The sequence below is a fragment of the Adiantum capillus-veneris genome, chromosome 12 (genome assembly GCF_014529385.1).
Source record: "Adiantum capillus-veneris isolate H3 chromosome 12, ASM1452938v2, whole genome shotgun sequence".
NCBI lineage: Eukaryota > Viridiplantae > Streptophyta > Polypodiopsida > Polypodiales > Pteridaceae > Adiantum > Adiantum capillus-veneris.
The window spans coordinates 160130660-160147269 of NC_140942.1; the positions used below are offsets into that span (position 1 = coordinate 160130660).

Consider the following 16610-nt stretch of genomic DNA (forward strand, 5'->3'; position numbering starts at 1 on the left):
ACGAGCCGCGACTTCCTGCTGACTCCGCATAGCACGATCTACCTGCTTGGACTTTGTCAAGGCCTAGGAAATTCCAAATGGCACATTCCCCAAGGCGGGCAAGTGGGCTCAAACCCGGGCCCCGAAAAATCTTCAACTAACCATATCTTGCGATCCATACTTCCGATTCGCGATCCGAGAAGACAAGCACGCTCTACAACTCGAGTACTACACATGTATACACTTACATCAGCCCTGTCCACCTGTCCCCAGCTGCCCTGGCCGTCGGGGATCTGCAACACACTCCAGCTTTAAACCGCAATATCTTGAGCATCGGGGCTCCGTTTGACGGGCCGTTTGGACCAGCTTCTAGAGTACCCTGAGCACTACATTCTAGTACACTGATTTGGAATTTTGGTCACCTTCATCTACCATCCCATCTGGGCCATTTCATAGCACTTTTGGCCTAAAAATCCGCTTTAACACTAGGTTGGTAATGGGACACTTTTATGTCCTGGGACACTTTTATGTCTTGCTAAGTGACCATTTTCCTTGAATTATGTCAAGTGTTTCAAAATGGATTTTGAGGTGCTATCTGTCTAGAAAGTTGTCTCATGAGCTGAAAAAAACTCGACATTTTTTTGGAATATCAATTCCATCTTTAACCTTGTCCTTGCACAACATTTCACAACCTAAACTGTGTGGAAAAACGGGTCCTGTTTTTGTCTTTTTTCAACTTTTTGCAACTATACCACTCTAGAATTCATCTTTGTGAGGTCTATAATGCTAGAGAACTATTTTTAGTAGTTCTCAACATGTCCTGATGCTTCTAGGGAGAAATAAATGTTAAAGTTGTAAGTTATGACCAAATTACAAAAATTGTCAAATCCTGTTTTTTAGCCAATTTTAGCTCTTCTATGATTTTTCTGGTGGCTTTCGTGATATCCAAATGTAGTTTTGATTTTCTATGTCGCATATTGTAACATAAAGCTAATATTCCTTGAGTTTTGGGGCACCTAATACCCTATTTTGCATAGTAGACAACGATGGTTGATTTTTTCAATTATAGAAGAAAACGAAACATTCTAGTATATCAAGTATAGCTTTTTCAATATTGTTAGTTTCTTGTGACAACTACATGCATTTTGTAGGTAGTAACCATATCTAGTCATAAGGATCAAATTTGGCTAGATATTGAATAGTTTCTATGGGATTCTACAACTCATAATGTTGAACCCAGTTTTTTCATGTTTGCTGTATTTAGCACTTCATCTTTGTCCCCAAAATTCCCCTTGGTAAGAGATGTATTATTCTTTTGACATGATCCATGGCTCCTTCTGAACCTAAAGGACAATAGGGAACTAAGAAAACATGCATATATTATTTGTATTGAGCGTGGCTATAGAAACTTTGATGATAGGTTTGCAGAATGGTAAAAATTCAACTTTTTTGTACCTATTTCTTTTGGCAAAACAAAAAATAGTGAGTGAGAAGCAATCATATGTTCTGATCACCAACCCATTGAAGTTAAGTAGGGAATTTATCTCAAGTCCTACAAAAATCCCTAATCTTATTTTTATGCAACAAAACGTAAGAAATGACTGTTTTGATGAAAATGTACTGGTCCATCAACTTTGGAGGCTTGGTGTGACCAAAAGATGACAAATTTTACAAGTTTCTTATTTTTTCCATGTGTAGTAGGCCTTGAACTATAACCTCATGAAAGGATTTTACAAAATGAGTGGATCTACTATGGTTTTGGAGGTTTTTTTCAAAACCCTGAAAGGACACTTTTATGACCTATTAGGTTACCAACCTAGTGTTAAGCATACATTCCTGCTACCCTTTGGCTGCCAAGGGCCTTAGTACCTGCCCTAACCTTCTACACTACACTCACATGCTGCCTCTGCCTAGCATTGACCATCTCCTAGCTCGGACCAACTTTGGTTGCACCATCATTGCCCACCCCCTCGTTGAACATTTATGTTCAACCACACATGGCCTTACTGCGCTAAAAAACTGCACACCAAAAACAGACTCTCTGTACATAGCTGGCACCTACTACCCGTTGTCTTTGCTCATGCGGGTTGCCCAACCCCCTCCTTTACCTGTAATCACCCTCCTGGTTCAAACACCTTGCATTGGTCCCTTCCATCCACCTACAACAATCTTGTGTAGTGCCACACCAAGGCACATATCCAACCTACCAGCATCATGCCTCTACCACTACAAGCATTCCTTGGCAAACTGTCCATTCGCAATAAAGCACCTTCAAGAACGTCAAATAGAGCACCTTCGTGCTCACCATCTTGCTCAATCAACACTCACGACCTATCTGCCCCGCCCTCCTATCCATGTAAAGCTAGATCCTCGTCTAGCAGATCCTGTACCTGCTCAACAGCTACCTTGATTAGCATTCCCTTCAACCACCACTCACATACCTCCTTACAAAGCTTGGACACCACCTTGGAATCCGCATCACCTATCATAGAGGGCATAGACTGCACAGGGAGCACCTCTAACTTTGACTCCACTATGCCCTTCTCACTTGCCATGAACTCAATTCCAGCATCGTCGAGCTCCTCCTCGTCAACTGGCCCTTCAAGGTCGATAAGCACCACCTGCCTCTCTGCTTCAACCACGTGCTCTTCTACTGCTGAAACATCAATCTCTGCCAAGGAAGACAGAAACTCGTTCTCTACCGCATTCTCCTCGTCCTCTCCCATAGGTACAACTGCATTGATCACACCTTTTGGCAAAACCTTGCACACCTGTTGCACCACTATGGCATACTCTACTGCTACCTTGATCATCATAGCCATTAGCATGGAACTGCACAACAATTTTACTTGCTCCTCACCACCTGTACGCCTAGACTGCTCCACTCGGTCTTCCCTAAGCACTTCGGCTTGCACTTCATGCTGCTCTTCGCACATATTCACTGCCTCTCCACTCACATGCAAGAGGTGAAACTCATCATACCTGGATTGAGATGACTTGGTCTCCCAACTTGTGTCTGCATCCATAGAGCTACTGTCACTTGACCCAGTCTCCTCTTCGGTTTCAAGATCAGGAATCTTCTCTAGCTTAACCGCTTTGACCTCGTCTGTAAACCACACTCCTTGCTCTTTACCACACTTTAATGGATCTTCAACAGCTACACTCGAACCTGGAAGCACTTTCTTTGCACACTTTGGAACCACCTGCACATCCTCCACAATTAGAACTGCTCTAGCCGGCATTTTCGGCATAGGAACCATCCTGTCTCTTTGCAGCCAAAGAACCCTTGGTTCTTCTTGCACTTGCACTTCTCTTTGCACCACCTCCGGCTCTGCTACCACCGTCTCACACTGCTTTGGCATCGTTGCACCTTGCAAACACCACTTAGGCTCGCGCTTCTTCAAAATCTTCTTGGTTCGCCCTCTCGCTAGAGCTACCGCCTCTTCATACGACATTGGACCATCTTTTCCACTTTATCTCGCACCTCCTCATGCAGGCAATCCATGACTTTACACAATTTCAAAAAACTGGCATTTTCTGCAGCAGTTACCTTGACTGGCTTTCCCCAAAGGGCTTCGAACTCCCACTTGAACTCTTGAAAATCTCCCTCCAAGCTTTGCTTCAAACCCTCTAGCTTCCGTTTTACTTCATCTAGCTACGCATCAGCTACGAATCTGCTTTGAAAAGCCATCTCCAAGGCTTTGCAATCTGCTTTTTCTTCTTCACCAAGGCTATCGAACCATAGCTTAGCTTTACCACGAGCCAGGAGTGGAAACACCTGTACCTAACCATCTTCTCTTGATAAACCGCTTTCAAATACGAACAATCCGTAGTCTTGAAGCCAAGTTTCCGCATCTTCAATCCCAGTGAAAATGGAAAATCCTACCCAAGCCATCACTAGTAGCACCTGCTCTTCAAAGGCCGCACCTTTGGCATCACAAAAATCACTGCTTCGACTTCAACTAGGAGCATCAGCATACTCCTCCGTGGGGGCACCAAAAGATGGAGAGTGGGAATGGGGGAACACACCCGGCTCAAACACAAGGGCCTCTCTATAGCTCAGGGTATTCACATCACCCCAATCCTCTCTGAAAACACCTTCAAACACACAACTCACACTACCAGACCACCGCCTGCTCGATTTCTATTGCTCACACACTCCACAAACTACCACACAAGATACACCTACTACCACTGGTTGTCTCCACCCTTACACACGCACACAGACACTCAATATCACTCTCTCACTCAAAACACCGTCGGTCCGGGGGGGGGGGCACACACTTCCACACAGCCGGCATCGAGGAGAACCATGAAAGAAGGATAAAGAGTAGGGGGGAAGGGGAAACAACAGCGAGAAGAGGCAACAACGACTCGATTGCACTTCACCAAACCCTTATACAAACTCACACTACCGTCACCATGGCCACATACACAAGGAAAATGCAAAGGGCTTTGACAGGCACACTCCTCTGTCCAAAAGATCCACTTTGCACGCTTCAAAATGACATAAAGACTAGGCCGAAAAAACCCCTAATTTGATCAATTTTTTACTTTTATAGGGTGGGGGGTTCAATTTGGGAAATTGCTCTTTAATTGGTCCATGGGGCACCCTTTTTTGGTATCTCTTGGGAAGGGGGACACCACCTTTTTCCATTTTCTCTCTTTCTCTCTTTTGCTCTTTTGGGGCGGCAATACCGACACCCTTGGTATTTTTAATTTTTTATCTTTCACTTTTATCCTCTTTGGGCTTAGCCTTGTACAGCCTCTTTCGCCTGACTTTGACTTTAATTCACCTGTCCAGCTCCGCTTGTCCTCTTTTGGCCTTGCATTTCGCTTGGATTTGCACCTTTCTCTCTCTCTCTCTCTCTCTCTCTCTCTCTCTCTCTCTCTCTCTCTCTCTCTCTCTCTCTCTCTCTCTCTCTCTCTCTCTCTCCAATTCCTCCTTTGCCCTCTTTGTTTCCGACCTTTGCCTTGCCCGTTTTTGATTTGGGCGGCCTACCCCTTTGTACACATGAGGGCTCGTCCCTCAGCTTGCCTCGCGGGACCACTCTCTTACCTGAGGGGCGAGGCAATAGTGATGTCACTATTGCCCCCTCCTCTCTCGTTCAAAATTTTGGGAGCCCAAGGGTCTGTGGGAACTGGCCCGTGTTGGGCGCCACGTCATAGTCACTGCCAACCGCCTCACAGGCGGGCGCGCCGCCTCATCGGCCAAAAACCACCATGCTTTCACCCTGAGCAGCGCCCAGGGGCCGCCTCCACCCTGCGCCATAGCCATGAGCTCATGGAGCTCTCCACGCCTCCTTGTATGCCAATGGGTGCCCACGGTCCAGCCCCTATACCCCGTCACTGGACCCCCACAGTGCGCATGTGGGTTTAACTGGCCACATGGCGGCCCGTGAGCGCACTCCAAGAACCTCCAAAGTTTCAAAAGCACCTTCCATTGAATCTTTAAAAAAACTTTTGTGCCTTACTTCCCTCTAATCCAATGATCTACTCCTTGGTCGGCACTCCGTGCCGCTAAGCCATGCCAAAACTTTACCGTGTCAGCCCAGTGCCATGCAAATCTGCTCGCACTTTGACTTCTCTGATCTCTCCGTCCAAGGCTGCCAAAAAACGGGAAATGCATCTGCAAGTACTCGACCGCCAAATGCTCCATTTTTTGTCCACACTGTAACTCGATGCTCAGGGCTCAGAATCACGAGCCGTGACTTCGTGCTGACTCCACACAGCGCGACCTATCTGCTTGGACTTTGTCGAGGCCTAGGAAACGCCAAATGACACATTCCCCAAGGCGGGCAAGTGGGCTCAGACCCAAGCCGTGGAAAATCTTCAACTGACCATGTCTTGCGATCCAGAGCTCCGATCCACAATCCGAGAAGACAGGCATGCTCCACAATTCGAGCACTACACATGTATACAATGACATCAGCCACGGCCACCTGTCACCAGATGCCCTGTCCGTCGGGGATCTACAACACACTACAGCTTTAAACTGCAATATCTTGAGCACCCGGGCTCTGTTTGACGAGCCATCTGGATCAGCTTCTAGAGTACCCTGAGCACTACATTCTAGGACACTGATTTGGCATTTTGGTCACCTTCATCTGCCATCCCATCTAGGCCATTTCATAGCACTTTTGGCCTAAAAAGCCGCTATAAGCATACATTCCCGCTACCCTTTGGTTGCCAAGGGCCTTAGTACCTGCCCTAACCTTCTGTGTTGCACTCACATGCTACCTCTACCTGGCATTGACCATCTCCTAGCTCAGACCAACTTTGGATGCACCATCGTGCGTCTTCATTATATTGTGCACGAAGACTTGCTAGATGAAGTACATGGAAACTTGATTATTGTTAGATAGACTGTGCTCCTTTTGGATGAAGTGTAGGAGAAACATACACGCGAGCCCTTTGTGTTGAAAATCTGAGATTTTCAATGGTGTTGTTGCCTTGGCACGACCTGACCTCCTAAACAGTACATCTTTCACAAAAAAAGAGGGACAGTACTTGCGTACATCTTCCAATTTCATTGGTTCGTCCTCCAAACCTTCGGGCTCCGCGGCTTCAACAAAGAATGAGGAGAGTTCTTGAGCCCCATTATGCATGCTCTCCTCTTTGAGGATGTGTTGAGACTCTTCTTGATCAAGCTCACCGTCGACATTGGGAGGAGCATATGGGGCTACCATTTCGTGTCGAATCACATGCCAATAAATAAAAAAATAAAAAAATAGATACACATTAATTAAAAAAATACAATCATTGGTACATCAATGTTAACATTCACACAATTTTAAAATTCACATCTCTCTCATGAATTTGACAATAGCAATGCATTAAAATAGCATGAAATTTCAAATCGATAGACATGAGAGAAGACAAAACTGTATCATTGCAAAGTATAGACATGTTTTCAAATTACAAGGTATGATTTCAAATTTCAATCATTGGATGGCCTCAAGCCTGCACTATCTGGGAGTGTGTGACCAACACGCTTAATGTCTTGTAACATGATGAGGAGATCATGTGAGAACTTGCACTGGGTGGGATTGGTAGATACACAAGTGTGCAGGACTTCCTGAAAGCGTATGAGGAAAGTGATATAATTAGTGTCATCATCCTTAGGTAAATATTTCAGGATTTCTTGAATGTATTTACAAAGGGAGTAGATATCTTGGCTGCACGTGAAGAGTGGAGGATTTGTCGATATACATTCGGGAGCCACCCACCAATATTGCTTGCTCTAGGCTTTCCTTGTTGATGGGAGAAGATCTGGCAACTTTGGAAATGTGTTCTCTGTGGAGAACAAAGTTGCACTACCCCAATCACATATGCCTACATATACTCCATCCCATCCAAAATGCAGCAAGATATTACTCCCATGAACATCAGTGTGAGTGATGTTATTTTCATGAAAAAAGATAAAGGTTCGAAGCAATCCATTAATGATAGGCCATATATTCTTCTTGACGCCTTCAACGGTCCCCTCGGTGTCTCTGAAACCCTTCCTCATGGCCACATTCTTCCCCTCCTTTTGGAGTCTCTCTAGCTAGTGGTCGAGGTTTGCACCATTCCACATCTTGAAGATGAGGGTGGACGCTTGCGTGGCGTGTCTTGCCAATCCCAGAGCAGCAATGATTCCACTATGAGTGATATTCATAATTGTGGCTTTATGCAGTGCTATGTCATTGGCACTCTTCTGGCCATCACCCTTGATTAGCTTGCCAGCGTAAAATTCATATGTGAAGGTTTCATGATTGACTTTCACCTTCGTGACCATGCCGTATCTACCTTCTCCAATGCTTGCCATTTGTGGAAATTCAATGCAAACCATGCGCATGATGACGAGGTTGCATGGGTCAACTTCCCATGTTGGGCGGCATTGGATCCTTGTTAGAGATTGGTACTTCCGAAGCGGCAGGCACTTCGGGTACATCCTTGGGCTCTTCTTCGATCCTTGGTCTCTTTCCTTGTTGCTTCATGCTTCTGTAGAGGACCTCTACTTCCTTCATGCGGTCCATGAATCCAGACTTCCCTTTAATTTGCTTGTCAAGGGTTTTTGCAACTCTGCAATCTTGCCCTATGATTCGACTCACATCGTGGCCGAACTGACCACCTATAAGGACTTCAATCCCACCTGAAGCACCACAAAATTTTGCAGCTAGTGTTGAATATGTAGCACTACATAACTCATCCAAAAATGATTTGTATGAGGACTCTTGCAAGAGTTCCTGGAGGCGATCACTTCGTAATCCATAAAGATGAGTGCATACAAATTCTTCGACGTATTTGCGCTCAACTTTTGTTATCTGGCCTGTAGTACCCATGATGTGCATAGAAGCTAAAACAAATAAAACAAAAAACTTAAACTTCTCAGCAGTATAAGTGATATGTAATACAACACATTCTAGTCATTCTTTACAACACAACCATTGGGCAATCATCCTAAACCCTAAACCACAAATTTACATAAATTTAATTTATGATTAATATACACAAGAACATGCACACAATTATGCATGATGCTAATTATGATTTTTCATCTCATAAAGAAATATGTTATGATTTTTTGAATCAAAAACCTCGCATGTATGAGACACTATGAAAATCTCCAAGTGTTTACTACGCTGTTTTACCGTGTTTTGTAGAGAGAAGGTGCAAATTCAATGAGAGAAACAAGAGAGAGGAGGGCGGGGGTCTTTTTTTGTGTTTAAAGTATTAGAGTGACTTTATTTGTTGTTATTATCGCCATTATTACCGTTGTTATTACCGCGCTTATTACCCTTGTTATATCTGTTGCCAAATTTTAGCGCCTACACTTTCAAATTTTGGCTTAACACCCCCCCCCCCCCCCCCCTCCTCTCAATAAAAAGTAAAGAATATTGTATATAATTTTCAAATATAAAAAAGAAGAGAGAGAGAGAGAGAGAGAGAGAGAGAGAGAGAGAGAGAGAGAAAGAAAGAGAAAGAGGGGGGAGAAGGAGGTGGGGGGTATAAGATTACACTTGGTTACAACTAAAATAATCATTGTCAATTGATTAACATAATTGAGCATATTCTCATATCTAAAGAGAGGAAGAGGAGGGAGAGAGAACTGAATGGATTACACGACCAAAAAACTTCATAAGTGCAAAATGTTTATGAATCATCTTCCAAAAGATCTTTGTTGGAATTCACGCCAACTGGTCAGACATTCCACTTACTACCAACCCATCTACTGTTGCTGTGCGTTGCACCCAAAGCAGGTCTCTCTCTCTCTCTCTCTCTCTCTCTCTCTCTCTCTCTCTCTCTCTCTCTCTCTCAGTGCAGCCGTTTTTTGACCTAGTAGACAGCAGTCCACTCTTTTGATCATAACTTCTTCATCCGAACTCCATTTTGGGTGATCTATAGCCTCAATCGAAGAGCACGAAGTCCTCTACGAATTGATGTAAAGACAGAAATTTTCAGAGTTATGGAAGGCGTTTCTGTAGTAGCATTTCCGAAGTGAACAGGTTCAACAAAATTGATTCTCATCTCCTATTTTACATACAATGTCTTCCGGCACTCGCAAGGGTTCTTCTTCTTCAACAAGGTCCACAACCATTGTGGAAAATGATCCAAAATCTCCTAAGTGTGGAGATAGAAACACAACCACCCAACCAACGACATCGGAAACCATGATCATGGCGTACTTGGTATCATTGCAAGAGACCGTAAACAAACAAAGCGAAGACTTACGAGCACTTGCAATGGAGAATGGCACACTAAGGGTACTTGTGGTTGAGAATGAGAATCTCAAGAGGACACTTGAGATGCAAACAACACGTTTGATGCAACTTGAAGAGGAAGTCAAGGAATGTAAACGCTCTCTTGTGGACTTGAATGCTTTGAAGGAGCGGATGAGCAAAGTAGAGCATGACCATGTATTGAAAGAGGAGAAATTTGACACTATGAGCCGGGATGTATGCGACATGAAAAATGTATGCACAAACAAGTCTTGGGCTGATGTATGTGGTAGCAATGTGGTTTCTAATTCCTCACTCATGCAAGCTATGGTTCAAACAAAGAATGTTGAGAATGTGGATGTGGAGGAGTTGAAGGAACGAGAGCGACGTTCCAAGAACATTGTTATTCGTGGAATTCCCGAAGAGAAGTTAGAGACACCTCCTTCTCTTGCCATTGTTATTGAAGATTTCTTCAAAACCCACTTTGGCATGTCCGGAGTTATGGTCTATGGAGCACATAGAGTGGGGAAGCAAGGAGCTCCTCGCTCGGGAGAACGGCCAATTGTATGCACCATGCTGGATGAGACCAAGCGAAAGATTATCCTTGATAATAGTTGGATCTATTTGAGGGATACAAAATGTTTTGTATGTGAAGATCGCACTATTAAGCAACAAAATATGCGTCGCAAGGCATACGAGGAAAAGAATAATAAAAACAAGGAGATCTCTCATGAAGAAAATGTGCCCAAGGAGGAGGCAAGTCTCTCAAGCAAATAGGGATGCGTGACCTATGAGACCGAGTTACAATTGAAAATATGCTTTTGGAATTGTAATGGATACCCATGGAATGCGGGGGTTGGCATTGATGAACTAACAAGCAAAGCCGATGTTGTACTTCTTGTTGAAACTTGGGAGCATGATACACAAAGAATTAACGGCTTGGAGGATTACAATGTACATTCATTGATGTGGTCAAAGAATCTCAAGCAACGAAGAGGACAAGGAGGGTTAGCATGTATGGTTAAGAAAGGATTGGAAGATTTTGTATCAATTGTGAAAGATGACAAGTACAAACGTTATGTATGGCTGAAAATTATGACACCAAAAAGAGCACCCATTTTTGTAGCCGGTTGCTACATTCCTCATCATGATTCTCCCTTTTATGCTTGCATTGATAGAGATCAACCATTTTCTGATTTGGAAGAGGACATTGCTTATTTCAAAGGTGAAGGTGATGTTATTGTATTTGGGGATATGAATGCTCGCACAAAAACATTGCAACATGATACTCAACAATTTGATATGCCATACATTTCAAGGGAGTTGGAGGAAGTTCACTTGTATGATCGTACTTCAATGGATGAGAAAGAGCCGGATCACTATGGAAAGTTACTTTTACACATGTGTAATAGCACGGGTATGCTCATTGCCAATGGTGTATCTTTGTGGAGTGGAACCAATGGATTTACATGTAGAAGACATAATGGGGATAGTGTGATTGACTATATGCTACTCTCTGAAGCCATCATGTATCGCATAAAGAGTTTTATGTTTGGTCAATGGACCCCGGAATCCGACCATCACACCTTCTGTATTGACCTTTCATGTGGAGAAGCAACTAAGCATGATAATCTCAGCCAAAGGAAAGAGAAGTTATCACTATGTATGGATTTCAAACGGGCACCAATGTACATTGAAATGGTTGAGCAAAAATTATGGATGACAAAGCTTCAATGTGATGCACCATTGGAAACTAAATGGGAAGCTTTCAAGAAAGCTATTTTTTCTTGTGCGGAAGAATGCTTTGCCATAAAGCATCTCCATGGTATCAACAAAGATAGATCACGCAAAAGGTGGTTTGATAAAGAATGTCAAGATGCTCGAAAGTCCTTGATAAAGCTTGATGCAACTATGGACAAAGACAACTATCAAAGTCATTTGCATACATACAAGGCATTGATTCAAAAGAAGAGAAGAAGATGGGAAGTAAAGCAACAAGAATTTCAAGTCCAAGAAAAGGCACATGCATGTGGAAGATTTTGGAGAAACTTGAGAGGCAAGCGGGTTGAGAATTTTGGTAACTTGAGTCTAGTGGATATGTACACACATTGTAGGCAATTATATGAACAAGAAAATACTGAAAAAATGCCATTTTATGGTTCACTCCCATGTATGCCATCTTTTTTTACTATTGAGGATGTATGCGGTGGGCTTGAAAAGTTGGCCACTCGCAAAGCGGGAGATCTTCAAGGTATCAAGCCGGAGATGATCAAATGGACGGGAGTTTTACCCATGAGTGGATGTGTGATATGTTCAACCTTGCACTTCAACATGGTATGCCTTATGATTGGAGTACTAATTGGGTTAAGCCTTTGCATAAAGGAGGGGATGTAAAGAATGTAAGCAACTACCGGACTATAATGATTGGGTCTCTTATGGCAAAGTTGTTTGGGTGCATAATGGAGATGAAATTGAGTGATTGGGCTGAAGAGAATGACAAGCGTGCAAAGGGACAAGCGGGTTTTCGTCGATGCCATAGCACCATTGATCATCTTGTCACTCTTCGTGTTCTCATGGAGGAAAGTCGGTTGAAAGGCAAGCGATTGTATTGTTGTTTTGTAGACTTTAAGAAAGCCTTTGATATGATTCCACGTAACAATTTGTGGAGAAGGATGGAAGAACTCCAAGTGCCAAGTGAGTTTATGCTTGCGGTTTCTCAAATCTATGAGAAGGTGATTTGTCAATTGCGCATGGGAAGAGAAATTTCAGAAATTTTTGTAAGCACTATTGGGGTTAAACAAGGATGTCCATTGTCACCAACTCTCTTTGGTCTATGCATCGATCAATTGGAACAAATGGTACTTGACTTTATGCAAGAAGAAGGCATTGAAGAGGTCACTATTTGCAATGCGGTAATCATGCTTTTGTTGTATGCGGATGATGTAGTGCTTCTAGCACACACTTTAGAAGATGCACAAAAGCTTATGGTTGTCCTTGAGAACTTTTGCTTGCATAGTGGGCTGATTGTAAATGAATCCAAAACAAAGGTTATGCTTGTGAAAACCAACCATAAGGAGAAGCCATGCATTGTGTACAACAATGAGACACTTGAAGTTGTTGAGAGCTTTAAGTACCTTGGCCTTGAGGTTCCATCCAATCACAAGTGGCATGAATGTGCTATGCGTCGTTTGGAAGCGGGAAAGAGAGCATATTATGCATTTGAGAACATGTGTAATGCGGGAAACATCAAGTGTTGGGTTCTCAAGAAGTATCTTTTTGATGCAGTGGTGACACCGGTTCTTCTTTATGGAGTTGAAGTGTGGGGCGGGAGCATCTCAAAGTCTACTTGGAAAGAGTTTGAGAATGTCCAAAAGCGTTTTCTTACAAACTTTCTCCAAGTTAAGACACAAACACCATATATGCTCCTACTTCTTGAGTCGGGATCTCTTCCAATTGAGGTTATGGGCATGGAAAGGGTTGTGGAGTACATGATAAAGATGCGTCAAAACCCCTCACATCGACTTCCTAAAATTGCATGGGAAGCAAGCAAAAAAGTTCAAAAGACGCATAAAAGCAAGATCTTGAGCACGGGATGGATGCAAGACATAAAGAAGTGGTTTGGGAGATGGGATGCATTACACTTGCTACATGATGCTTCAATTGACTCTCAAGTGAATGAAGCTTTTCTACAACGCCAATGTATTACGGCTTGGGAGAAATCCGGTGGGTCACGCTTCATACATTACACCACCTATATTGCCCCCAACTACAAAACCATGTTCTTCGCTGAGAGAGGAAACCGTACTCACACTTACATGCTTGAGCCTATTCCCTTGTCCGCGATACGCACTATCGCAGCAATTCGGCTTAGCTCCCATTTCCTTCGATGCGAGATAGGGCGTTGGGGCAATGGAGAAGAGTCAAATCGATTGTGCACATTATGCTCACTGCAAGTTCGAGAGTCTGAGTACCACACACAACTAGAGTGCTCAGCTTTTGATCACATCCGAACTTGCTTCCGAACTTGCTTCTCTCACATTTTCAGCCATAACTTAGACCTACACACTTTCCTCTCCCAGCCAAAGTGTGGGCTCTCCACTGCGACTCTCATCACTACAATTTTGGAGCATCGAGAGTCACTCATCAGTCATACACATACTACATCACATGTAACTTTGGTCCCATAGGTCATATTTGACCTCCGAGGACGATAATAGAATCTATCTATCTATCTCTCTCTCTCTCTCTCTCTGTGTGCTCTTGCACTTGACTTGCACACACTTCCCTTGGTACCTTCAACTGGTATCAGAGCATAGATTTGTGCTTTCCGTTTTCGCGTCCATGCGCGTGCACTTTCAAAAGTGCAAACAGGTTTCACAAATTCAGTGTTCCGAGAGCGTTTCCAATAGGTGTCCTGTGGTTTTACCCCCCTTTTGAAGCTGTCATGGAGTGAAAAGCTGCATTAGAGCTACGCTTCGGGAGTTGTATTTTTCAACTCCACTTTTGCTACAGCGACAGGTATAGGTATAGGACACACGTGCAGGTTATTCAGAGACTATTTTGGGATGGTATATAGCCATTTTATGGCTATTATGTGCTATTGAGACGGTGTTTATAGACTGATGAGGAGCACTTTTTGGCATCGACATTGTCTCAGGTTTTTCAGGCATCCATCTCCTCATAGGTTCTTACATACGTACAGGACATCCAGGTTTCTTACAGGTTGCAATATTTAGCATCAGCACACATTTTAGTGGGAGTATTTGATGCGGATATGCATTGTTTTGGCACTTTTGATAGTGCTTGAGCTTTGAAAGCGGTTTTATTCCCTGCAGGGATTTGTTTATTGCTTGCACATTTTGTGTGGTGCCTCTTTGAACGTGTATATTTCACCTTGCAGTATTGTTGACAGTGGATGTATGTTGAGTTGCGAAAACTGCCATATGTACCTTTTGTGGAGCCGATTTGACTTGTTTCTGGCAGTCTTGACCGTTTCTGACACTCGGTTTGGAGGCCCTTTCTGAGACTAGGCTTGTTTCTTGTCTGCATAACCTTTTGTGAGGATCAATAGCGTGAGGTTTTCTTGAGCTGGGGGATTCTCGAATGTTGAGATCCTTTTGGTGATACAGGTTGTTGGAGTACCCTTTTTTGTGGCCTCACCATAGGACATGTATAGAGAGGGCTAGGTGCATTTGACGTCATGTTGGCAGTCTTGGGTCAGCTTTTGACTTTTTATGCACAGTTAGTGGTTGATGCACCTGTCTTATGCTCTAAGACCATTACTTTTTATGCGTTACTCAAATCTTGTGACAGTTTTTGGATAGAGATTTTGACAGTTTTTCCAGGGAAACTCTGTCGAATTTTTTTCAGAATTACTAGTGTTTATTGCCATATTATCTTTAGCTTGCAGCCATGTCATCTAGTGGTGAAAAGGATATTTACAATATCTGGAAATTTGATGGGACAAATTTTGCTATCTAAAAAGAGCAGATTCAAGATGTTCTTATAGAGAAAGGCCAACTGGATCCTATCATGGAGTGCGTAGAGGGAGAGTATACAAATGTTGAGTGAGAGAAACTTGATGTTGAGGCTAGATCTACCCTCTGTTTTCATTTGGACGAATCTGTGTACTTTACTATAGTTGGAAAAGGACTGCTATAGATGCATGGGATAAGTTGTGTTCTAGTTATGAGAACAAAAGTGCCACTAGTAACGTTTTCTTGATGAAAAGCTGTTTGACCTTCGTATGAAGGAAGAGGGCACTATTTATACTCACATTAATGAGTTCAATATCATTTTCACTCAGTTGACCACTCAGGGTTTGGTCTTCGATGAGAAAATCAAATGTATATTCTTGCTATTCAGTTTACCCTCGTCTTGGGATACGTTTTGTACTGTGATTAGCAACTCCACACTTGGTACCGGTCTAGTGTACAATGATGTCCTTGGGAGTCTGTTTACCAAGGAGATTTGTACGAAATCTCTCGAAGGCAAGAAGGATGGTGATACGTATGTTGCTAGTGATAGACAAAGGGATCGCACTCAAAGTCGTGCCAAAAGCAAGGAACGTGGGGGCTCACGCATTAAGTCTCGGGGTTATATGCGTAATGTCGAGTGCTATTATTGCCATAAAAAAGGGCATGTGAAGAAGGATTACAAGAAATGGAGCAAAGCAAGAAGGATAAACAATCCGGTGAAACTTCTAAGTCTGATGATTTAAACAAGGGCAAAGAAAATTTGGAGGAGATCAATGTGCTAGAGTCTTTAAATGCTCCTATTGTAGAGACTCTTCCAGTGGTTGCTATGCTACTTACCTCTAACGTATTGGTCTTCACAGTAGATATACCTGTCGAGGCTCTTGTTATAGAAGATGCGTAGTACGCACAAAATAGGATAGTAGATTCTGGTGCGAGTTTCCATGTGACACCACACAGAGAGGGGTTCTCTACTTATTATCACTCTTGTGGCAAAGTGAGACTTGGTGATGCTTATGAACTAGACATTGAGGGTGTTGGAAACGTCCAATTGCATCTAAAGAATGGCATGCACTTTACTTTATGTAATGTCAGACATGTGCCCAAGTTGACTAAAATCTTGATTTCTGTTGGTCAGCTTGATGATTTGGGTTACAACACCACATTTGGAAATGGTTCGTGGATAGTACACAAAGGTAATCGTGCTGTACTCAAAGGTCAGAAGCATGATACCTTGTATTCCATGCATGTGTTAGATGTTGGTCATGATTACATATCTGTAGGCCGAGCTGCCGTCTACTGAGTTGTGGCATTGCCGGCTAGGTCATATTAGCCAAAAAGGAAATGAGAACTCTGACTCGTTTTGGCTACTTACTTGTCTTGTCTTATGTTGACTTTGTTGTTTGTGAGAATTGTATCTATGGCAAATAGACTAGGTCCGTGCACTTACCAT

At 43.1% G+C, this 16610-nt stretch overlaps 1 protein-coding gene across 1 annotated transcript; it reads right to left on the reverse strand.

Moving 5' to 3' along the window:
- Nucleotides 1-7838: 7838 nt before the first annotated feature.
- LOC147446775 (uncharacterized) lies at nucleotides 7839-8306 on the reverse strand. The gene has a single exon (XM_086526299.1). The coding sequence runs from the start codon at nucleotides 8304-8306 to the stop codon at nucleotides 7839-7841; it is 468 nt and encodes a 155-aa protein (XP_086382425.1).
- Between the last annotated feature and the right edge of the window lie 8304 nt (nucleotides 8307-16610).